The sequence below is a fragment of the Naegleria gruberi genome, assembly GCF_000004985.1.
Source record: "Naegleria gruberi genomic scaffold NAEGRscaffold_31, whole genome shotgun sequence".
Classification (NCBI taxonomy): domain Eukaryota; phylum Heterolobosea; class Eutetramitea; order Acrasida; family Naegleriidae; genus Naegleria; species Naegleria gruberi.
The window spans coordinates 126,671-150,640 of NW_003163296.1; the positions used below are offsets into that span (position 1 = coordinate 126,671).

Here is a 23,970-nt window from a genome sequence, read left to right on the forward strand (position 1 = left end):
TTTACCGGAAGTGCATTTGGATGATCCCAAGACAGCAGCAGAGGATGAACATGTAAGTTTTTTATTTGATACTTGATGAGCTAATTATTAATACAATTAGATTGTTCAAAAATTGGAAGCATGCCTTAGTAGTTGGACTCAATCTATTAACTCCCTTTTAGAAAAGGTTGTGAATCAAGAAAGAGAAGGAGAGGTAAGCATTATTTGAAATTAAAATTCTAAAAAAATGATTTAAAAAGGGACCTCTCTCCGAAATTGATTATTGGAGAACAAGACACGCTTCACTAGGAACAATTTGGGAATCACTAAATAGTAAAACTGTAAAGAATGCTATAGAAGTGCTCCGAATTTATGATGCACAATTATTACCTGGTTTTGATGACCAATTTCAAGAATTAACTAAATTATACATGGAAGCAAAGGAAAATGTAAAGTTTTTACAAACTCTTGAACGTCACTTTAAAAACATTTCACAAGCAAGAGGTTCATTAACACCAATTTCCGATACACTTCCTTCTATGATGAATGCCATCAGAATGGTTTGGGTAATTAGTAGATATTATAATACAGACAAGAGAATGATACCTCTTATGGAATTAATTGCTCAAGAAATTTGCTTGAAAGTATCACAATATATTAACCTAGAGACTAGTTTAGATGTAAATAATATTTTTAATAATCCGTACAAGTTAGCAGAAAGACTTCAAGAGGGAGCTGAAGTTTTACAAAAATGGAAAACTGTATGTTTAAAAATTTAAATTTATTTATTAATATTGCTCTAGACCTACTTCCATGTAAGAGAAAAAATAGAAAATACAAGTAAGGATGAACGTTGGCATTTTGAAAAGGACTCACTTTTTGAACAATCTGATTACATGTCAGAAAGATGTTACGAGTTGAAAGAATTAGCAATTTTTATTGGAAGATATAAATCATTTTTAGGTCCAGAATTGAGAAGTATGTTTTTAATTCTATCATTTTTTTAAATTTTATTTTAATCCATTAGATATTACTGGTGAAAGTGGTATTGATGAAATTTTGGATAGATTGAAAGATCTTGTTACACCATTCCAACAAAATGCTAATTTAATTTTTAATAGAAATGCACAAATGAAGTGGATTGAAATATTTAAACAATTTAAAGAAAATTCAGAGGAAATTAAAATACAAACCAACTCATTTATTGATAAGAGTTTCAAGAAATTGAGATCAGCAGAGGGTGCCTTTAGGCTTTTACAAGATGTTAGAAAGATTCACAGCCAAGACAAAGACTCTATAAATCAAAAGATGATGCTCAAGTCGATAGATATTCTTGAAAGATATGGAGAAGAAGTTGATAATATTTATCAAATTTTCAACAATGAAAAATCTAATCCACCAAGAACAAAGAATATGCCACCAGTATCTGGAGCTATTTATTGGTCTCATTCACTCTTTGAAAGAATTAGAAAACCAATGATTTTGTTCAAGGAGGCTCCAGATATGTTGGATACAGATGAAGGAAAGAAGATTCAAAATAAGAGTTTTACAGTAGCTAAAGAAATTCTAGAATTTGAAGAAACTAAATTTAAGGAATGGAAATCAACAGTGACGGAAGATACTATTAAATACTTGAAAGGCAATATTTTAATGAAAGATGGTAATAAGATTGTTGTGAACTTCCATGCTAAACTTTTATTATTAATTCAAGAAACCAGATATCTTGATAAACTAGGTAAAAAAGTCCCAGAAATTGCTTTGAATGTAACTTTGCAAGAAGAAAAGTACCACAAGTACATTGAAAATCTCAGAGGAATGATAGAAAATTTCACTCAATCAAAGGATTCATTAGATAAGGCTGAAGAAAAGGTTCTTGCTCCTTTGATTAATAGATTGAAGAAAATATTAGAACCTGGATTTTCTGTTCTGAATTGGAACTCATTAGGTATTGATGAGTTTATCAAAAGATGTAACACGGAAATCTCAGATTTTCAATCAATTGTGCAGAAAATGCAAAGAAACGCATCTGTAATCCGATCCTTAATCCAACAACTCAAGAGTCCTTTTGCTACAAAACTGGACTTGAATGGAGAAATGATCACTTTACCAGAATTGGTTGAAACTATCGAAAGAAATGTTCAACAAAAAAGTGTCAGTCTTGCCAAGAAATACAAAACTATTGGTCAAACTTTATTGAAGATGGAAGGAGACCTCATCAATAGTAATGTTATAGAGAGTGAAAGTAAATCAGCAACAGGAAGAGAAAAGCTTTTACAGGGCTATTATGCCTATTGGGAAAAGAGAATTTTTAAAGCTCTTGTAAAGAATGTATCCTCAAGTATTGATGAATTGATGGATTTCCTGTACTTGAGTAAAAAGAAGAAGAATATCCCAATTAAGAAGAATCCTCTTCTCAAAGTTAACGTTTCATTGTATCACAAAGCTATTGCAACATCACCAGATTTGGATGATATTTCAGATATGTTGGATAAGATTGTTAATAGCCCTATCAATGCTACTAAACATTTCGTGAGATGGTACAGTGGTACCTGCCATGAAATTACAAACATTGAAGTCAAAACAGAGAGGGATGACCAAATTGATATTCCTTCGATTATTGCTAATCACTTCTCTTTCTTCAATGAAATTCTTCAAATTCCTTTAATTACCAAGAAAGTTTTACTTTTAAATAATGGTATCCAGAAAACTTTAACTAATGTACAAAGATTTGTAAATACCTACACCAAATACCAAGAGTATTGGAAGACACCAAAAGAAATGGCTATGGAAAAGTTTGGTAGTAAAGACCCTTCATGGGATGCCTATTACAGAAAATTGGAAGACTATCATAGATTGTTAGAAGATATTAATTCTCATACAAAACCAATCAAGGATTTAGAATTTATTAGAATAGATTCAACATCATTTATAAAATCCTTCACAGATGAATTGAGAAAATGGATTGAAGCAATGTCCAAATTATTAAATAGCAATATTGAACCTAAAGCCAAGGAATTAAATGCTAAAATTGATAGCTTCAAGGAGGGGTTAACAATTGAAATCAAGGAACTTGATGATTTGAGAAAGGTACTTTCAGTAATTGATGAAGGTAGATCTAGCTCTGCTGATATAGAACGAGAATATAGAGAAGTTGAGGATGTTTACCATACTATGATTTCTTATGGTGTTAAAATTCCAACTGAAGAAATGGAACTTGTTAATGGACTGAGATCAAAATGGGAAAATTTAATGGTAGCCTCAAAGGAAATGGAAATTGAATTGATTCCACAAAAAGAAAGATTCACTTCTGAGACACAAAAGAGAGTTTCTCAATTCCAAATTGAAGTTACTAAATTGAAGGACGAATTTGATAAAGGTCCAGGTAATCCATCAGTACAATTGGAAGAAGGTCTCGAACAAATGGAGTCACTTAAAGGTGCTATGGAAGAAAAGAAAAAGACCAGAGATTACCTTGTTCAATCAGAAAAATTATTCGACCTACCAATTACTCCTTATCCAGATTTTGTGCAACTCGAAAAGAAGATGGCCAAGTTTGGTAAGATTTTCGAAATATTTGGAGATTGGCAAAAGAAGCTTACCAAATGGTCTAGAACTCTTTGGGTTGAAGCTCCTATTGAAGAAATGACCAAAGAAACCTCACGATTCTCCCAAATGTTGATTAGTAAGAAGGAATTCCCTCAAGAGCTTCAAGAATTACCTGCTCACAAGACATTTAAGAGTAAGGTTAAACATTTCCAAAAGACCATTGAATTACTTTCATGTCTTAAGAGTGAAGCATTGAGAGAGAGACATTGGGAGCAATTGATGAAAGCTACAGGTAAAAACTTTGATATCAATCCATCAACATTCACATTGAAAAATTTGATTGATATGAACTTGTATGAACACGAAAATAGTATTAATGAAATCACAGAATCTGCCAATAAGGAACTTGATGTTGAAAATACAATTAAGAAGGTTGCTGAGGTTTGGAGAAATAGAAAATTCGATCTCAAGAAGCACATTAGAGATGGTGAAGATAGAGGTTTTGTTTTGACCGGTATTGATAGTGTAAAAGAACAATTGGAAGAAGATACTGCCAACTTGGCTGCCATTTCTGGTACTCAACATTCTGTACCTTTTGCTGCTGAACTTAGCAAATGGGAAGGATATCTTTCTAAGATTGATGAAGTTACTACTCTTTGGGTAGATGTTCAAAGAACCTGGATGTACCTTGAAATCATTTTTATTGGTTCAGAAGATATTAAGGATCAATTACCAGAACAAGCAAAAGCCTTTAAGAAGATCGATACTGATTGGGCTAAAACTATGGCTGAAACAGCCAAGAATAGAAATGTGTTGGAGAATTGTTGCCAAGGAGGTGACAAACTTTCCCTCATGTCTAGTCTACAAATAAGACTCAACGAATGCCAAAAGGGTTTAAACAATTATTTGCAATCAAAGAGAAACGCCTTCCCAAGATTCTTCTTCATTTCAGACAATGAGTTGCTAAGTATTCTTGGTTCTTCTGATTTGAATACTATCCAAAAGAGTATTGGTAACTTATTTGAAAACTGTGGTAGTCTTATTATCAAACCAAACACTAATTTAGTTTTAGGTATGGTTTCCAAAGAAGGAGAAGAATACACATTCGATAAACCTGTAAGAGCTGAAGGATTTATTGAAAAATGGTTAACTGCTGTTCAAAGTGAAATGAGAAAGACACTCAAAATTATTATGAAAAAATCCGTCTACGCTTATCCATCTGTTCCTAGAATTGATTGGATCAAAGAGAATCTAGGAATGGTCACTTTGTGTGGCTCTCAAATTTGGTGGACTTGGGAAGTTGAGGATTCCTTTAGAAGAGTTAAAAATGGTGAAAAGATGGCTGTTAAAAATTTGGCTGTTTTACTCACTCAAAGATTGAACGCTTTGGTTGATGAAGTTAGAACACCTCTTAATTCTCAAGTTAGAAAAAAGATTACCACCATGATTATTATCGATGTTCATGCCAGAGATATTGTAGACAGATTGGTAAGAGACAGTATTTTGGACGAAAGAGAATTCGATTGGGAAAGTCAATTGAGATTCTATTGGGACAAATCTGCTAACGATGTTAAAATTAGACAATGTACTGGTGAATTTGACTATGGTTATGAATATATGGGTCTTAATGGTAGACTTGTTATTACTCCATTGACTGATAGATGTTTCATGACTTTAACTCAAGCTCTTACATTTAATTTGGGTGGTTCTCCATCTGGTCCTGCAGGTACAGGTAAAACAGAAAGTGTTAAAGATTTGGCCAAGAGTTTGGCTCTTATTTGTATTGTTTTTAACTGTGGTGAAGGTCTTGACTACAAGGCTATGTATATGAATTTTTCAGGTTTGTGTCAAACTGGTGCTTGGGGATGTTTTGATGAGTTCAACAGAATTGAATTACCTGTCCTTTCTGTCGTTTCTACTCAAATCAGAGAAATTCAAAGCGCTCTTAAGGCAGCAAAGGATGAATTTAGATTTGAAGAAGAAGATATCAAACTCGATAGAAAGCTTGGTATCTTTATTACTATGAATCCAGGTTATGCTGGAAGAGTAGAATTACCTGACAATCTCAAAGCATTGTTCAGACCATGTGTCATGGTAGTGCCTGATTTGGAAATTATTTGTGAAATCATGTTGTTCTCTGAAGGTTTCAACTCTGCCAGAGTTTTGGCTAGAAAGATGACAAAACTTTATCACTTAGCCTCTGGACAACTTTCAAAACAACACCACTACGATTGGGGTCTCAGACCACTCAAATCAGTCTTAGTTTTTGCCGGTAGATTAAAGAGAGAAAATCCAGAAAAGAGAGAGGATGAACTTTTAATGAGAGCTTTGCATGACATGAATGCTCCAAAGTTTGTTTATGAAGATACGCCACTCTTCCACGATTTATTGAATGATCTTTTCGTAAATATTTCATATGAAAGACTCACTTATCCAAAACTTTACAAGGCTGTAGAAGAATCATTACAAGAAAAAGAAATGAAGTTACTTGAAGATGGTAGTCAAGTCGATAAGGTTATTCAAGTTTATGAAACCCTTGAAACTCGTCACTCTGTCATGATTGTTGGTGAAACTCAAGGAGGAAAAACAGTTGTTTTCAATGCTCTATGCTCAGCATTGAAGAAGGCTTTCAACTTTAACGTTAAACAATTGGTAATGAATCCAAAAGCTCAAGGTTTGGCAGAATTGCATGGCGTGCTTAATAAGGATACCAGAGATTGGACTTATGGTTTACTTTCATACTACTTTAAGGAACTTAACCAACCTTGTGAAAAGGGTAATGAAAGAAGATATCTTGTTTTTGATGGTGATGTAGATGCTGAATGGATAGAAAATATGAACTCTGTCATGGATGATAACAAGATTTTGACTTTACCAAATGGTGAAAGAATTACTCTTCTCAACCCTCTCTGTTCATTAATGTTTGAAGTTGGTAACTTGAAACAAGCTTCTCCTGCCACTGTCAGTAGATGTGGTATGGTCTATGTAGATCCTAAGAATCTTGGTTTTGAACCATTTATTTGGACTTGGTTAAATCACAAGCTCAAGAAGGATCACCCAGAGAAAGTTGAAGTAATGCAACGTTTATTCGAAAAATATGAAAAGTCTTGTGTTGACTATGTATTGAAAGGTATTGATCTTGATGGTTCATTTGTTGAGAGACTCAAATTGAACGTTGTTATGAATTCTGTCAGTTTGGTATCACAACATTGTAATATGCTTGACGTAATATTTGCTGATCCAGAACAAAATACTGAAGATGAAAGAGAATTAGAGTGCCTCTTTGTTTTCTCTCTTATTTGGTCTGTTGGCGCTGTTGTTGTGGATAACGATAGAAAACGTTTTGATGACTTTATTAAGAAACTCACAAAGTGGAAATCTGTAGATAATGGTGAAAGCTTGACTGACCATTTTGTTGGTGTTGGTTGTTGTCCTTCAAGATTGACACTTTATGAATATTTCTTTGATATTAATAATCACCAATGGAAACCTTGGAAGGTTGCTGTCCCACTTTACACTCCTCCAGCTAATGGAAGATTCTCTAGTATTATTGTTCCAACTGTTGATACAGTTAGATATACTCATTTATTGAGTTCATTTGTATCACTTGGTAAGCCAGTACTCTTTGTAGGCTCTTCAGGTACTGCCAAGTCAGTCATGATCAAGAACTTTGTTAAAGACTTGACAGACAAGAATGAGAAAATGACTAATTTATCTATTAACTTTTCTAGTAGAACATCTAGTTTGGATTTGCAAAGAACCATCGAAGACAATATTGAAAAGAGAGTTGGTGATAACTACGGACCTTTACAACAAAAGAAGATGATAGTCTTTATTGATGATATGAACATGCCAAACTTTGACAAATATGGTACCCAACAACCTATTGCTTTATTGAAATTGATGTTAGAAAAGCAAGGTTTCTATGAACGTAAAACTACCAATCTGGCCTTTATGAGATTACTTGATATGCAATACGTTGCTGCCATGCAACCAACATTTGGCAGTAATGCTATGGATCCAAGAATTGTTTCTAAATTCAATGTGCTTAATATTTCTTTCCCATCTGATGATTCTATTGACCATATTTATAGTTCCATTTTAAGTCATCATCTTACAAACTTCTCTCAAGAAATTCAAGATGTTAGTTCAAAGATAACCAAGTCAACTATTAGATTGTACAAGTATCTTGTAAATTCACTTCCTCCAACTCCTTCCAAATTCCACTACCTCTTCAACTTGAGAGATTTGAGCAGAATTTATGAAGGTTTATGTTTATCTACTATTGATAAGCAAAACGAGGCTGCAAAGTTTATTAGATTGTGGAGAAATGAACTTTTGAGAGTTTTCCATGATAGACTTATCTCAGTAGCAGATAAAACTCTCACCATCAATGCTATTGAAGATGAAATCAAGACTGTTTTCCATAGTCACTCAGAATATGTTCTCAGAAATCCAATTGTTTATGGCGATTTCCTTGACTTCCAAGATCCAAATAATCCAAGATTATACGAAGATTTAACGGATTATGATAGAGTTAAGCCTGTTATTGAAGATGCCATCAATATTTACAATGAAAGACCAGGTATTAAGAAATTAGATCTTGTAATGTTCGAAGATGCATTGGAGCATTTAACTAGACTTTTGAGAATTGTTAGAATGGATAGAGGTAATGCTCTCCTTATTGGTGTTGGTGGTTCTGGTAAACAAAGTTTAACTAGACTAGCATCTTTTGTTGCTGGATATGAGTTATACGAAATCAAACTCTCAAGAGGTTATAATGAAAATCAATTCCGTGAAGATTTGAAGAATTTGTACAGAAAACTTGGTGTAGAAGATAAGAAAGTATTGTTCTTGTTTACTGATGCCCATGTTGTAGAAGAAGGATTTTTGGAATTCATCAATAATATGCTTTCATCAGGTGTTGTTCCTGCATTATTCGAAGATAATGAAAAGGATGAACTCTACAACGCAGTATCTAAGGAAATTAAGACGACTAACATTGTTCCAAATAAGGAAAATATGTGGAACTTCTTTATTAACAAATGTAGAAATAATTTACACATTGTCCTTTCAATGACACCTACAGGTAGTACCCTCAGAGTTAGATGCAGAAACTTCCCAAGTTTAGTTAGTAGTACTACTATTGACTGGTTCACTTCTTGGCCTTCCCAAGCTCTCAAAGAAGTTGCTAACCAATTCTTGTCAGATGATTCAGTTCCGCAAGAATTGTTGCAATCTATCAATACTCATATGATTTTCGTACATCAAAGTGTTGAGAAATATAGTAATAGATTTGCTCTCGAATACAGACGTTATAACTATGTTACACCAAAGAATTATCTTGATTACATCAATACTTACAAGAGATTACTCAATGAAAATAGAAGTAAGATTGATGAAATGATCAAGAGACTTGATGGTGGTTTGAAGAAACTAAGAGAAGGTAAAGATGAAGTTGAAGAAAGAAAGAAGGAATTATCTGAAGCCTCTGAAATTCTCCAAACAAAGTCTGTTGAAAACCAACAGCTTCTTCAAGTTATTAGTGAAAGACTTACAGAAGCCTCAGAACAAAGTAAACTCCAACAAGAAAGAGAAGAAGAAATTAAGAAGGAACTTGAAAACATTCAAAAGCAAAAGATTGAAGAAGAAGAGAAGTTAGCTGTAGCTGAACCCGCTGTTAGAGCTGCAGAAGAATCTTTGAAGAAACTTGACAGAAATGCTATTACAGAAATGAAGTCATTTGCCAGTCCTTCCCAAGTCATTCAAGATGTTGGTGCTTGTATTTATATCCTCTTAGAAGATGATTCTCCATCACAAATTACTTGGTCTAATGTTAAGTCTATCATGACTGAAGCCTTCTTTAACAGATTGGTTACCTATGAAAAGTCAAGACTTACATCTAATAAGATTAACAAAATTGAAACTATTTACAGAAAGAACGGTGATGCCATGAAACCTGAAGAAATTGCTAAAGTTTCAAGTACATTGGCTGAAATTATTAAGTGGGTTAACTCAATGAGAGAATACTTTAATGCTATGAGGGTCGTCAAACCAATCAGAAAGAAGAAGGAAGAAGCCGAAAGAAAGCTTGCCTCATTCACAGAACAATTAGCAACCATCAAATCAAAGCTCATTAAGTTAAAAGAGGATATTGCTGAATACAAGGTAAAATATCAAAGAGGTCAAGAAGAAGAAAAGAGTTTGATTGAAAAGAAATTAAGTATGGAAGCTAAACTTACAGCTGCCAACAAACTTATTGAAGGTTTAGGCTCGGAAAGAGAAAGATGGGCTCAACAAATTCAAGAACTTGCAGAAAAGAAGAATAGATTAATTGGTGATTGTTTAATTTGTTCAGCATTTTTGAGTTACACTGGTGCCTTCACTGTTGACTTTAGAAAGGAAATGATTCAAGAATGGATCAATGAAATGAAGGAAACAGAAATTCCACTTACATTCCCATTCGATATTGAAGATATTCTTACTGACGATGTTCAAAAGAGTCAATGGGCATATGAAGGATTACCTTCTGATAAGATTTCTACTCAAAATGGTGTTCTCACAACCCACGCTTCAAGATTCCCTCTTTGTATTGACCCTCAACTTCAAGCTGTTAAATGGATCAAGAACAAGGAAAAGAACATTAGAGTTTGCTCTTTTAGTGATTCTGACTTTATGAGAAAGATTGAAAATGCTATGAAATATGGAGAAACTGTACTTTTTGAAAATGTTGATGAAGTTATTGATCCAATGATAGATCCTGTTTTGGATATGGAAATTAAGGGAAAGAAGAGAATTGTTAGAATGGGTGGTGATGAAATTGATGTTGATCCGAAATTCAAACTCTACATGTGTACCAGAATTTCCAATCCTCATTACACTCCTGAAATTGCCAGTAAGACAATTATTATCAACTACAGTGTTACTGAAGAAGGTTTAGAAGAACAATTATTGAATATTGTAGTCAATCATGAAAGACCAGAACTTGAAGAAGCAAGAAGAGAATTGGTTCAAACAATGTCTGAAAGCAAGACTTTACTTCAACAATTGGAAGCAAAAATTTTGAAGGAATTGAACTCTACAGGAGGTGGTTCCCTTATTGATAATGTTGAATTGATTCATACTTTAGAAGAAACTAGAAACAAAGTACGTGAAATCAACACAAAGATCATTCAGACAAAGCAAAACGAGAAAGAAAACTTTAAGGCTAGACAAGGCTATAGACCTGCTGCAAAGAGAGGTACTATTCTCTACTTTGTCATGTCCAGTTTATCAAATATTAACTCTATGTATGAATATTCATTATCTTCATTCTCACAAGACGTCTTTGAAACTTCATTGTCAAGAAGTCAACCTTCAAGAATGTTAGAAGGTAGATTGGATAATATTGTTGACTACTTGACCAAGTCAGCATATAGTTATACATGTGCTGGTTTGTTTGGTGTGCACAAACTTTCATTCTCTCTCCAAATTGTTCTCAAGATTATGGATAGTGAAACTAGACTTAATCAAGCTGAACTTGATTTCTTCCTCAAGGGTGATCTAACAATTGGTCTTGAAACTCCAAATCCATGTGAATGGTTATCTGAAAGCAGTTGGAAAGATTTGTTAGCCCTTTCAAAGATTTGCGAAAACTTAAAGGGATTATCTGAAGACGTTACCAATAATTCTTTATGGAAAGAATGGTATGACCATGCTGAGCCAGAAGCTTTACCTCTTCCAAACGAAAAATATCAAAGTGTTGTTACTCCATTCCAACAAATGTGTATTCTTCGTTGTTTGAGACCTGACAGAATTGTAGTTTCTGCAACCAAGTTTATTGCAGATGAGATGAAGAATGAATATTTTGTCAAACCACCTGTTCTCACTTTTGAAAATATCTTTAGTCAAAGTTCCAAGCTTTCACCAATTGTTTGCATGATCAGTCCTGGTTATGACCCAGCAAATGACATTATCAAACTTTCAAATGAACTTGATAAGAGAGTCAAGTATATTTCTCTTGGTGAAGGTCAAGGTGAAAAAGCCCTTGCTTTGCTTGAAAAAGGTATTTCTAAAGGCATGTGGGTTCTTCTTCAAAATTGTCATTTGTTGGTTGATTGGATGAAGAATGTTGAACACATTTTAGAAAAACTTGAAAAGGATAAGGTTCATGATGAATTTAGACTCTGGTTAACAACTGAAGTTACTCCAAAATTCCCTATTGGTATTCTTCAACGTTCTCTTAAGGTTGTCACAGAGCCTCCAAACTCTTTGCAACTTAACATGAAATCAACATTTTCTAATATTTCTGATCCAGAGTTAGATGAATGTCACCACAAATCTTTCAGACCATTAGTTTATGTTCTGTCTTATTTCCATGCTGTTATCCAAGAAAGAAGAAAGTATGGTAAAATTGGTTGGAATATTCCATATGATTTCAACAAGTCTGATTTTGATGTCAGCTTCAGTCTTATTAGAACATATTTGAATAAGGCATCAATGTATAATGATCCAATTCCATGGGACAGTCTCAAGTACCTTGTTGGTGAAGCTATGTATGGTGGTAGAGTTACAGACAAGTTTGACAGAAGAGTTCTTACTACATATCTCAATGAATTTATGGGTGACTTCTTGTTTGATACCTTCCAACCTTTCCGTTTCTACGAAGATGAAAGTGTTTGTTATGAGTTACCACCAATGGAAAGAGAAAAGCTTATCGGAAAACAAAATATGATTGTTCCACTTGCTGTAGAAGATTTCTCTGAATTTATTGAGAGGAACGTTAAGCTTACAAACTCTCCAAGCGTTTTTGGTTTGCATCCTAATGCAGAAATTGGTTACTTGACCAATTCTACATCTAATTTGTGGAGTGATCTCATATCTTTACAAATTGGTGTATCTTCTCATGGTGGTAAAGGAACTGGTGATGAATATATCAAATCAGCCCTCAGCATTATCCCAGAACCATTTGATAAGGAAGAAATTCAATCAAAGATTCTTCAAAAGTCAAGCAAGCTCACTCCAATTAATGTAGTCTTACTTCAAGAAATTGATAGATGGAATGCTCTAGTAGCAGTTATGAAGAGATCATTAATTGATTTGCAAAAGGCTTTGGCTGGTGAAATTGGTATGAGTGAAGAACTTGAAAATTTGAGTAATTCCATTAATATTGGTATAGTTCCTCAACTCTGGAAGCAAATGGCACCACCAACAAGATTGAATTTATCTTCATGGTTAGAACATTTCAAGGAAAGATATAGTCAATATGTTGATTGGATTAAGTATGGTGAAGATCCTGTTGTTATTTGGTTGAGTGGTTTGCATGAACCAGTTTCCTACATCACTGCTCTTATTCAAATGACATGTAAGAAATACAAATGGCCTCTCGATCGTACAACTATTACAACTAGAGTTACAGAGTACAGAGCCTCACATCAAGTCAAAGAAAAGCCTCAAGATGGTTGTTATGTGCGAGGTTTATTCTTGGAAGGAGCTGCTTGGGACTTGAAGAATAGATGTCTTAAAACACAAAATCCAAAACAATTGAGAGAAGAACTTCCTATTCTTGAAATTATTCCAACAGAAAACTCCAAAGTCAAATTACAAAATACTTTCAATGCACCTGTTTATTATACTCCAGATAGAAATGATGGTGGTAATAAGGGATTGGTATTTGAAGCTAATCTCCAAACTGATGAACACGAAAGTATTTGGACCTTACAAGGTGTTGCAGTAACAATGACTTAAATAAACAAATAATTTCATTAATTCATACTCCTATTAAAAATCATATTATTACACTCTATACCAATAGTTTTCACAAAATTGTTTCGAATAGTGTAGATATATCCTGTGGGCAACAATCTTTTCGGCAAGTGCTGATTTCTTTCCTTTAGACTTGATTCTCAAACTTTTGCAAATTTCGACCAATTCCTCTTTCCTCTTCTTGATCAATTCTACTGTTTCTTCTGACATTCGTTTTTTTTATTGTTAAAAATTTTTTTAATAGTTTTGCTTCAAATAGAAATTGGGAACTTGTAAAGTTATTTTTAAAGAATTAAGGCATTGACAACGTAAAATTTGAAAAAAAAATGTGGAAGGCCCCGACGCAAACGTTTGTTAAATCAAACTCTTACGGCCTTTTCTTTTTGCCAACAAAAGTCAGATTTAACCAAGTTAATCTTAGGGTTGTTAAACAAACAAATAACGTTAACTATCCCCAACCTCTAAGCTTTACGAACAATATGACATTTCCCAACAAACAATATTTTGAAGGCGAGGATTTGATGAATATGATGGATCAGGTTGCAAGGAAGATGAAGGATGTTACTGAAAAGCCTAAATGTAAACAAGTGTTGAATACCTATCGCACAGAGAGCCACGTACAAATATACAGATTTCTAGCCTCTGTTATGAATCAACTCCAACACAATGAGTACAAAGATTGTAGAGGTCTAAATTCCCACACACTCATTGGACGAAGAGGAATTGGAAAAACAGCAACTCTCACCAATATATCTTTAGCCGGTCAATTATTGTTTCCAAAAATTATTCCTATTTACATTTCGTATTTGGGTATTCAGAATGATCCGTTCCTTCAACAACACACAGTCATGGAAGTTGTGGAAATGGTTCTAAATGAGCAGGGTATTCCAGTAGACACACTTGGAGGAAGATTTGTGAACATTATGGAAGCACTTTTTGAAGTAGATAAGCACGTTTTACTTATTGTGGATGAAATTGATCAATTGTATCAAGTTTGCCCAAATGGCTGGAGTGACACTTTGATTAAATCTTTGGGAGAACTTGCATCTATTGGTGATAATGATAGTGGAAGGTTTTCAGCAATTCTTTGTGGCTCCTCTTCAAGAATTTCTTTACTTGTCAATGCCAATGGTAAGAAGGATGAAGTTACAGTGAAAGAGTTTCCTCTTGTTGCCAGCTCACCAAATTTGAATGGAAACAAGTTTAGAATAAGACGAATCCTTACGAATCCCCCAACTGACATTACAGTTGCTGCTCATATCTTAGAATCTGGACTGGTCAATACAAAAAACAAGGCTATGTGTAAAGCTGTTACCTTTATTACTGGAGGTGTTACAAGAGAAATTCAGAGATTACAGTTTGAAAGAAGAGATGAGACATTCTTCACCTCTCTCCATGTAGAATCTAATCCTAAAGCTTTGGCTACATTATCCTCACCTGCAGGAGAAATTTGGAACAACATTTTAGCTTTGCTATTCGAAAAAAACAAAGAATTACTTGAACAATTAGTAGATAAGGATGGGCTTACTGATATGGAAAAAGTAAAGAGTGTAAATTGGGAATACCTGTTCAAGCCTTTAAGTTATACTGAACTCAAAGAAAAGATGGGTTCTGTAACCAATTTAGACCATTGGATTTTCCATTTGTTTGACAGAGATTATATTACTGTTTGTGAGATCAATAATGGAAGACCAGATGAAATTTACCCATACTCACTATATATGCTTTTGAGAAGTGGAATGACAGCAAGTACCAAAAGAGATGATGCTAAACAAATATCTGCTTTTTTTAGAGGCATTATTTGTGAAATTTCTTCAAGCATCAAGGATCCTAAAAAGATGGGGGGTGTTGTTTTTAATTGGAGCTTTCGTGGGATAATTGGTTCGGCAGTAAATTCGTTATGAGCATTCTATTTCCAAATATTTTTAATCACCAACCCTAAAGAGAGATTCTAATTCCAATAAGAAATCTAGCTCACAAGTTGATGAAATTTCTGCAAGACCTCCAATTAGAAGATCTAAAGTACCAATTCATTACAGTAATAAGGAAAGAACAACAAAACATCCATCTTCACATACCTTGAAAAAGATTGAGATTGAAGATCATTGTAAGTTTTACAACATATATCGAATTTGTTGTGAACTTTATTGAAAGGTCCAAAATGTGAAAAGAAGATTGAAAAATCTGCATTTGAGTATCATGTAAGAAGATGTAATTCCTCTAAAAATCAACCTAGAAAGTCATCTCTTGATTCAAACTGGAAATCTAAACATGGATTTTGTTTATCAAGAATAAGAAACAAAAGATTTCTAGTAAAGATAGTGAAATTCCAAAAGATGAATCCATTTAATAAACTCAAACCTTGTTCTTATAAAGTACCTAAAATTATTAGAATAAACATGTTGGATCCACTCATCACTCATCTATTCAGCTCATTACTAAATGTATGTTGTTGGAATAATGAAAAGGGTTCAAGAACTGTATCCTCCAACACTTAATCAATCAAAAAAAATTACTTAATTTTACAAAATGAGTTTCCATTCGTATTACTGTACATCAATATTTATTTAGAAATTTAAATACAATCGAAAGAGGAATTAATCCTTCTTTAATTCCAAAATTTCAGTTTTGATACCTTCCTTTGTAATAATTAAGATTTCAACAGAGTCACCAGTGTAGATATCTCTTTCACCTGCGCTCGTAAAGGCATCCTTAACAATACTTAAACTTTGTTCAAGAGTAAGGTCAGTATTTGGAACCAAAAGGTGATTCTTGAAAGCAACTTGGTTATCAAGGAGAGGTTGAATAAGAGTTTGACCAGAACCTTGACTTCCTACTTCTACAGATTGATAGGATCCGATAGCATCATAACTGAAAACAATTCCTTTTCCATCAGTATCCAAACCAGCAACAAGATTAAATGTATAGTATGGGAAAAATCTACGATTGTACAACATGTTAGAAAGCATTTGTCCAACAGCAACAACACTCATTGGTTTTCCATGTTGATGTTCATATTCTACAAGTCTCATCTTTAACACTTTGTGTAATGTGGCAGCATCAGATTGCATACCAGCGGAAGCAATAACACACTTATCAGTCAATTTACATAATTTAGTTGATTTACGGGTTTGAATTGAATATCCTAAACTCATTCTTGTGTCAGCAGCTACGATTACATAGTCTGGACCAGGAATAGCAAGTGTAGTACTAAGATCAATTGTATTATCAAAAAAATATTATTGTTGTATAATCATCATCAGGAGCATTATTAATTTGTACATATTATTCAAGATTACATCAATTTAAATATTCTCAATAGATCATTGAATCAAATAATCGTACTTACCCTCCGTTGTCTTCGTATGGAGAGAATTTAGGTCTTTCAAATGTATTGGCGTGGAACATTTTTTTATAAGTTTTATTTACATTCTCTCTATTAATAGATTACTTTTGCGAAGCAAGAAAATTTTTCATCACACCATCACAGAATATTTATTTTTTATTTTTAATTTTCTCCTTCCCTTCAACGAATTTCAAGTTAGCTTTTACAATCCGAATTGAACTAGATTGCTTCGTCATCAAAAAGTTTACAAAACCCAATGTTGAACACAATGCCATTTCCTAATTGCACACCTTTCCGATAATATAAATTAGATTTTCCTGATTTTCATGAGATAATTTAAAAAAAACTAATTCAAAAACTGTTTGCACTTGTAAATTAAAAAATGTCTCAAAACACAACAACTGGTGATATTGGTCAACAAGCTGTCTTTATCAAGACTGATCCATATGAATGCGGTTTATTACAAAAGGAAGTTCGTGGTTATGATTTTAACAATGATTTGAAGGATTTGAACAAACCAATTGACTATAATGCTCTTCTTGAATCATATTATACTACCGGATTCCAAGCCCACAATTTTGGTGAAGCTGTTAATATTTTGAATGCCATGTTACGTTGGAGATTGAGTGATGAACCAATGATGGAAAATGAACAAGAACCATATGATGATCCTGAAGTTAGAAAGAATACCAAATGTAAAGTTTTTCTCGGATATACTTCAAATATGGTTTCATGTGGTGTTAGAGAAGTGATTAGATTCTTGGTTCAACATAAATTAGTTGATGCCATTGTTACAACTTGTGGTGCTATTGAAGAAGATATTATGAAGACAATGCAACCAACTTATTTGGGTGCTTTTGATTTGGATGGTAAAATGTTGAGACTTAATGGTATCAATAGAATTGGTAATTTGTTGATTGCTAATCAAAACTATTGTAAATTTGAAGATTGGATTACCCCAGTTTTGGATGCCATGTTAGAAGAACAATATAAGGGTAAATTGTGGTCTCCTTCACTTATGATTGATAGATTCGGAAAGGAATTGAATAACGAAGATTCTATTTTATATTGGGCTCACAAGAATGAAATTCCAATTTATTGCCCATCCCTTACTGATGGTTCAATTGGTGATATGCTCTATTTCCACTCTTATTCTGATAAGAAGGGTGACGGTCTTGTTTGTGACATTGTTAGTGATATTAGAAGATTGAACGGTCAAGCTGTTCGTGCCAAGAAGACTGGTATGGTTATTTTAGGAGGTGGTGTTATTAAGCATCACATTTGTAATGCCAATTTAATGAGAAATGGTGCTGATTTCACTGTTTATATTAATACTGGTCAAGAATTCGATGGTTCTGATGCTGGTGCTAGATGTGATGAAGCTGTCAGTTGGGGTAAGATTCGTCTTGGATCAAGACATACCAAGATTTATGCTGAAGCTTCTCTTATTTTCCCACTTCTTGTTGCTCAAACATTCGTCAAATATCAACGTGAACAAGAAGAAAAGAAATTGAAAGAACAACAGCAATAAAATTAAATTTTTATATTTTAAAAGGAATGAGGTTGGATTGGGTAATTAGCTATTATTTCCATTAAAAGCTATAAATTAAATCTAGAATGAAATTAAGCTGAATCTCATGCCAAAATTATATAAATTAATGGCTTTCAAAATCAATGACAGCTCTAATAAAGCTATACAAATAGAATCCAAAGAGAACAACATAGTAAACAATGTGAGCAATTGCTTCCTTCTTTCTCTTTCCGATTTCACGGTACAAATCAGTTGGATCTAATTCAAAACTACGATCGAAATAACACTTCAAGTGATAAATAATAACTGGAGCATTAAGAAGAAGGGCCACATAGGTGTTGTTGTAGAAGATGGCCAAAACAAAGCACAAAACAACATGAGTAATGTACTCAATCTTCACCATAATATTGACATTCTTACAAAGTGACATACTACTAATTTGGTTTTGTTCATATTCCAAGAAGGTAATTAACTGTATTAATCCAAATTTTGTTCAAATTTTAAATTCAACAACATTCCGTTCCATACAACAAAAAAATCAATGTTTAGAAAGTTTTCAAACAAGCCAATTTGTATCAATCTTATTCTCTTCTCCTCTATACTTACATAGATGCCATTCAAGAATGGGTGGACAATACTGAACAACCACACTAACAACCACAAGATGAAAATCATTTTTTTTTAAAATTAAATTTCCTATTCTTTTGATGATGTAATCATGTTGGAGCCCACAACTCAATAATACATTAAAATTAGTGTCTATGATGATGATGGCATGTGGCATCACGTTGTATTATGAACAAAACATGTAAATTTATTCATCACTCCTCACAATTAAGAAGCCATACATTTTATCTTGTTGATGACATTTGGAATTCAGCTCTCTCTTTGCCTCTGTTGAGAGATTCAACCTTGTTGAATGAAAGAATACTATTAGGAGATGAGGAGCTTGAAAGTAAACAACTACCTCACTGTAAATTGAAATGGTTATTACAGTGGTGATTAGCAAACTAGCAACTCCTGATATTAAAATAATGAACGCTGAATTAATAGATAGATCTAACTGAAAAAAATCAAAATAACAACAGTTTCGTTTTGGATTTGAAGCCTGCATACAAGACGAAGAAGAGAAAATGAAATTAATTGTATTATCTTTCCGAAGAGATGTTATTGCTTTGGTCATAATTGATGATCTGTTCCATCATGATGAATGGTGTTATGGCATTCAAAAACAAGGACAGCAGCTTTCCATCATTGGGAGAATTTGCTGGTAAAGTTGTCTATGTTTCTGGAGGTTCTGCTGGTATCGGCTATCAAACTTCTCTTCAATTTGCTAGAGAGGGAGCTCGTGTTGTTTTCACTGCTAGAAATGCTCATCCAGATTGGTATACAGGAGAGGAGGCTGAGATTAAGATTAATAGAGATGATAGAGTTGTTGCGAGTGGTGGAAAGGCAACTTTTATCAAGTGTGATATTTCAAATTATACTCAAGTGAGAGATTTGTTCTTTAACAAGATTGATCGTTTATTTGGTAAATTGGATATTGCTGTGAATAATGCTGGAATAGGAGGACCTGGAGGTAATTTGGTTGATCTTGATCCTGAATACTTTTTGGGAACTAAGCATAATCCTATGCATAATAATGCTTATGGTGTTGTTTATCAAATGCATGTTCAACTTCAATATTGGGCCTCTAAGAAAGATAACTCAACTGTAAAGTCAATTGTGAACTTGTCAAGCTATAATGGATTGAGAGCTTGCCCAGGTTGTTCTCTTTATTCAGCTTCAAAGCATGCAATTATTGGATTAACTCAATCTGTTGCTATTGAGCATGCAAAGGCAACTCCAAAGATGCCAAGAGTTAGAGTAAACGCTGTAGCACCAGGTTTAATAGATACACCTCTTACAAGAAACCAAGCTAAATCTATTTTTGAAGGAATTCCAACATGGCAAGGTCCTCTCATTACTGAAACTGATCCACTTTGGTTAAAGATGAAACCAGAGGCAGAAAACTCCTTGGTTGGTGGAGTACTTGGTAAACCAGAGGAAATGGCTAATGTTATCATGTTCTTGTCCAGTGATAGAGCTAGTTACGTTTCTGGTACAGTCATTAGTGCTGACAATGCAGAGACAGCAAAATAAGTGTTAATAAATTTATTCCTAGTAAATTGTTTAAATCAAAATTGTTGGTGAAAACTGGTTAAACACTTTTAGTTTCTTCCTCTTCTGTTTCATATCTTCTCTTCAAAATTGATTTAGGTACAGTTAGGGAAAGAATAAAGGTGAATATACACACTCCAGCACACACCCAAAAACTAATCTTGTCGACGAGTGGAACTTTTCCAATCCAAGAGTTTGGATTTGATTCAGTGATACTTTCAGCCCAATTCAATCCAACACTAAGCAATACTCCTCCAATGAATGGACCTGAAGCCCAACCTATTGAAGCAGTAATATGTGCTAATCCAGTTGTGCTTCCAATGTGTTCCGAAGATGGGGCTGAATTGTTGACAAGTAAGAATTGAGAGGTATAGGCCATTTCTTGTGCGCATGATTTGATAAAGATACAAAAAGTGGCAAAAATAAAAACAACCCAAGGATTCCACTCATATTGGACTAGTTCAGTACTGAATGGAAAAACTATTACGTCAATGATGTAAACTATCAAGCCAATTCTGAAGAGCCATAAGAATCCAAGCTTATCAGATAATTTTGGATAAATAATTAACATTATTAGTGAAGTAACGCCACCAATAGAAAGCATTAATCCAATTTGTGACGAATCCAAAGCTAGACCTCTCTTTTGAATTGAATTACTGGCAAAAACTAACAAATATTAATATCATTATAACAAAAAACTTACTTGGAACCATTTCGTCCATAATATTAGTAGCAAGACCAAGGAAGAGATACAACAAAGCAACCTTAACAACTATAGAATCTTTCAACAGATAAAAAAGACTCAAGTTTGGTTTTTCCTTATTAGCAGCTACCTTTGTCTCAATTGAAGATGTTTCCTCGACAGAATTTGAGTCCTCTTCCAATAAATTATCCTTAGTACTGTAGGCGTCTAAGTTTGTCGTGGAAGCACTTATCATTTCAATAGATGCTTCTTTTTCCTCTTCCACAATTTTCTTTTTTCTTATTCCAACCTTTACAAGAAACCAATTTACAATATCAAATCTATTCTTTAAAGATTCTTTCATGAAAAATATTGTGCAAATAATTGAAATAATATTCATAATGACTGGAATGGAGAGCGGTAGCACGTACGGATTAGTGTTAAAGAAATTATAGAGCCATGTTTCTTTACCTCCAAAAAGGAAAGGCCATTTTTCGGCAGGTTTAGACAACCAACCTCCCATTCCAGGAGAAACGATGTTACTCACAGCCCAAATACAACTAATAAGCACAAAGGCTTTTTCCTGATTGCTCGAATTGGTAATATCAATAGTGAATGACTTGTAAATTGGAACGTTAGCATTCAAAGCTCCGTGAATTGTTCTAACAACTAGGGCAAACCAAAAATTCTTTGAAAATGCAAATAATGACAAAAAGATTACATTCACAACTAAGCCCGATAACAATAAGGGTTTTCTTCCTAAATGATCACTCGATCTTGAAATGAACCAATTGGAAATTAATTGAGCAACTGAATAGGCAGATGCCAAAATACCAACCAGTAATCCAACTCTTTCCTCTGGTATTTCCAATTCATCATGATTGATAATTGTACCATTTCCAATCAATGAACTATTTACACTAAATAATTTCGAATCAAATTGTTTCGAATATAAATAACTTTTTGGCAAAATTGCAAAACTATTAAATCCCAAGTTGTAACTTGTTGTAGTAGTATTATAACTCAGTGTTCCATTATTTAGACGTGCTTCTTGTTGTTCAAACAACAGAAAATCTCTCACCATAAATGGCACAACAGGATAGAGAATTGAATAACCAACAGCCTCAGCAATGATAATTATCGATATCATTATCATGGCCATTTTAGGCAATGGTGTCACTTCTGGTTTCACTTCCTCTTGATTACTTTCCAAATTTTGTTCCTGTTGCTCTTCTACTTGTTGATTGTTATCATCAATAATTCCTTCATTATCATCATCATCTGCCAATCGGATGATATTCACCGAAGAAGATAACGAGTGAGTATTGTCATCATCCATTTCTGGTGGTGAGTCTTGTTGTGGGTGATGACTCATTTTTTTTCAGTGCGCCTAGTTTTCTAGAAGGATTGAAATATGCTGTTTGTTTCAAATATTCGTTGAAGATTATAAAGAATAATAAATGGTAATTACAATAAATGGTGAAGAGGTTGCGGCAACGTGCTACGAAAGATATTTTGTTGGTGTGTTGTTTTTTTGTTATCGGAGGATTTTTGATTTACAGTAGTAATTGGTTTGTGTTGCTTAATAAAAACGTGGGGAAAAAAAGACTGAATAATTGGCTTTCTTGCCTGTATAAGAGTAAAAGACTACAGCACCACAGGTTCCCAAGTTGTCTCCAACCTCAGTACTGATGTGGCTCTACGATGCTTAACTTCTCAAATCGGACGGGATGAGGTGCATTCATCGTGATATGGCCGTAGCCATTCATTATATGAAAATTATGATATTGAACGAGTACAGAAATTATGTTTATATTTTATTTCAGTCATCGTTGGATGAAATATTTGAATGATACGAAAGGTGAAAGTGTTAATGAAAATCCACCTTAATCCTCATTCAAGTTTCATTCAAATCCAACATTGTAAACTGGCAAACTAGCTTCCACTTTTCCAATCACCTTCCAATAACACTCCATTTTTAATTTGAGCCACTAAATGATTTAAATTGCCTCCGGAGCTCAAGAATACTCCACACAAAAAAACAGCAACAATATTCAACATTCTTCATACAAAAGAATACAAAATGCTTTTCCAACAACCTGTACATACTGGCAGCAATTTTACCATTCCATTTGATGGAACCATTGAAAAATTCACCTCTACCTTTCCAATATCTTTAGTGAATAGAGTACACCCCGATCAATTTCAATCTACATTAGAAAAATGTAATTTAGTGATGAAGAAGCATATGGACAAGATTAAAGAGAGTGATAAGAAAGTGTTGTGGGTTATGTTGGCATTCATTGGCTTGATGATATTGTTAATTTTATTTCCAACTCTTTTCGTTACTGTCATTATTCCTGTTGGTGATTCTGATGCTTGGATTCCTGCAGTTTTCATTCCAATATTTGCATGTATTCCAATGATTGGAATTATTATTTATTCATCTCGTAGAATGCAACAAATCAAAGCCATGCATGTAGAATGTAAGAAGGAAGTTGAAGAGCTATTGGCACAAGAGAATTCAATGTACTTCCAATTTGGTGTTCAATGGATCTTGAGATATGACGGTATTGAAGCTATTGGCAAGGTCAGATATGGTGTCTATAGGCATTTAAATACCATGCCAAGCTTGGAGATTTTGACCAATCAAGCAATGTATATGGTGCAACAACCTAATGTTATGGTGCAAGGTAGTTCTGACATGATGCCAATGTATCAACAACAACAAGCTATTTATGTAGTGCCACCAACTAGTCAACCACAACAACCAACAGTTTATGAACAAGAACCACACAGTGTAACTTATCAACAAGTGAATCAATACCAAAAGGAAAATGATAATCAACCACTGTTAGGTAATAGAGTGTAAATTATTTTTGTAAATAAAAATTGTAAATATTAAAAATAATACAATTTTAATATTCCATAAACTCAGAAAGGGCAAGAAAGGCTCAGAAAGTTCATCATGCTAAACCTTGC

The 23,970-nt window shown here is 33.7% G+C and overlaps 8 protein-coding genes across 8 annotated transcripts; 5 read left to right on the forward strand and 3 right to left on the reverse strand.

The window, feature by feature from the left end:
- Nucleotides 1–233: 233 nt before the first annotated feature.
- Nucleotides 234–13,273, forward strand: NAEGRDRAFT_37059 (dynein-1-alpha heavy chain, flagellar inner arm I1 complex). Its single transcript, XM_002675814.1, has 3 exons — nt 234–740; nt 783–957; nt 1,007–13,273. The coding sequence occupies exons 1-3, from the start codon at nt 411–413 to the stop codon at nt 13,249–13,251; spliced, it is 12,750 nt and encodes a 4,249-aa protein (XP_002675860.1). The 5' UTR covers nt 234–410; the 3' UTR covers nt 13,252–13,273.
- A 322-nt stretch (nt 13,274–13,595) lies between these two features.
- NAEGRDRAFT_68862 (uncharacterized protein) lies at nt 13,596–15,619 on the forward strand (the record flags this gene model as incomplete). Its single annotated transcript, XM_002675815.1, has 4 exons — nt 13,596–15,119; nt 15,214–15,376; nt 15,424–15,470; nt 15,560–15,619. The coding sequence occupies 4 exons, from the start codon at nt 13,596–13,598 to the stop codon at nt 15,617–15,619; spliced, it is 1,794 nt and encodes a 597-aa protein (XP_002675861.1).
- Nucleotides 15,620–15,817: 198 nt separating this feature from the next.
- On the reverse strand, nt 15,818–16,677 carry NAEGRDRAFT_37062 (uncharacterized protein; the record flags this gene model as incomplete). The annotated part of the gene is made up of 2 exons (XM_002675890.1): nt 15,818–16,479; nt 16,619–16,677. 2 exons carry the CDS (start codon nt 16,675–16,677, stop codon nt 15,867–15,869), a joined length of 672 nt encoding a protein of 223 aa, XP_002675936.1. The 3' UTR covers nt 15,818–15,866.
- A 293-nt stretch (nt 16,678–16,970) lies between these two features.
- Nucleotides 16,971–18,165, forward strand: NAEGRDRAFT_56201 (deoxyhypusine synthase). The gene has a single exon (XM_002675816.1). It carries the CDS (start codon nt 16,998–17,000, stop codon nt 18,144–18,146), a length of 1,149 nt encoding a protein of 382 aa, XP_002675862.1. The 5' UTR covers nt 16,971–16,997; the 3' UTR covers nt 18,147–18,165.
- A 105-nt stretch (nt 18,166–18,270) lies between these two features.
- Nucleotides 18,271–18,576, reverse strand: NAEGRDRAFT_68865 (uncharacterized protein; the record flags this gene model as incomplete). Its single annotated transcript, XM_002675891.1, has 1 exon — nt 18,271–18,576. One exon carries the CDS (start codon nt 18,574–18,576, stop codon nt 18,271–18,273), a length of 306 nt encoding a protein of 101 aa, XP_002675937.1.
- Nucleotides 18,577–19,364: 788 nt separating this feature from the next.
- Nucleotides 19,365–20,288, forward strand: NAEGRDRAFT_34478 (uncharacterized protein; the record flags this gene model as incomplete). The annotated part of the gene is made up of 2 exons (XM_002675817.1): nt 19,365–20,100; nt 20,176–20,288. The coding sequence occupies 2 exons, from the start codon at nt 19,365–19,367 to the stop codon at nt 20,286–20,288; spliced, it is 849 nt and encodes a 282-aa protein (XP_002675863.1).
- Nucleotides 20,279–22,363, reverse strand: NAEGRDRAFT_58354 (uncharacterized protein; the record flags this gene model as incomplete). The annotated part of the gene is made up of 2 exons (XM_002675892.1): nt 20,279–20,972; nt 21,010–22,363. The coding sequence occupies 2 exons, from the start codon at nt 22,361–22,363 to the stop codon at nt 20,347–20,349; spliced, it is 1,980 nt and encodes a 659-aa protein (XP_002675938.1). The 3' UTR covers nt 20,279–20,346.
- Nucleotides 22,364–23,033: 670 nt separating this feature from the next.
- On the forward strand, nt 23,034–23,891 carry NAEGRDRAFT_80140 (uncharacterized protein). Its single transcript, XM_002675818.1, has one exon. The coding sequence runs from the start codon at nt 23,072–23,074 to the stop codon at nt 23,858–23,860; it is 789 nt and encodes a 262-aa protein (XP_002675864.1). The 5' UTR covers nt 23,034–23,071; the 3' UTR covers nt 23,861–23,891.
- The last annotated feature ends 79 nt before the right edge of the window (nt 23,892–23,970 follow it).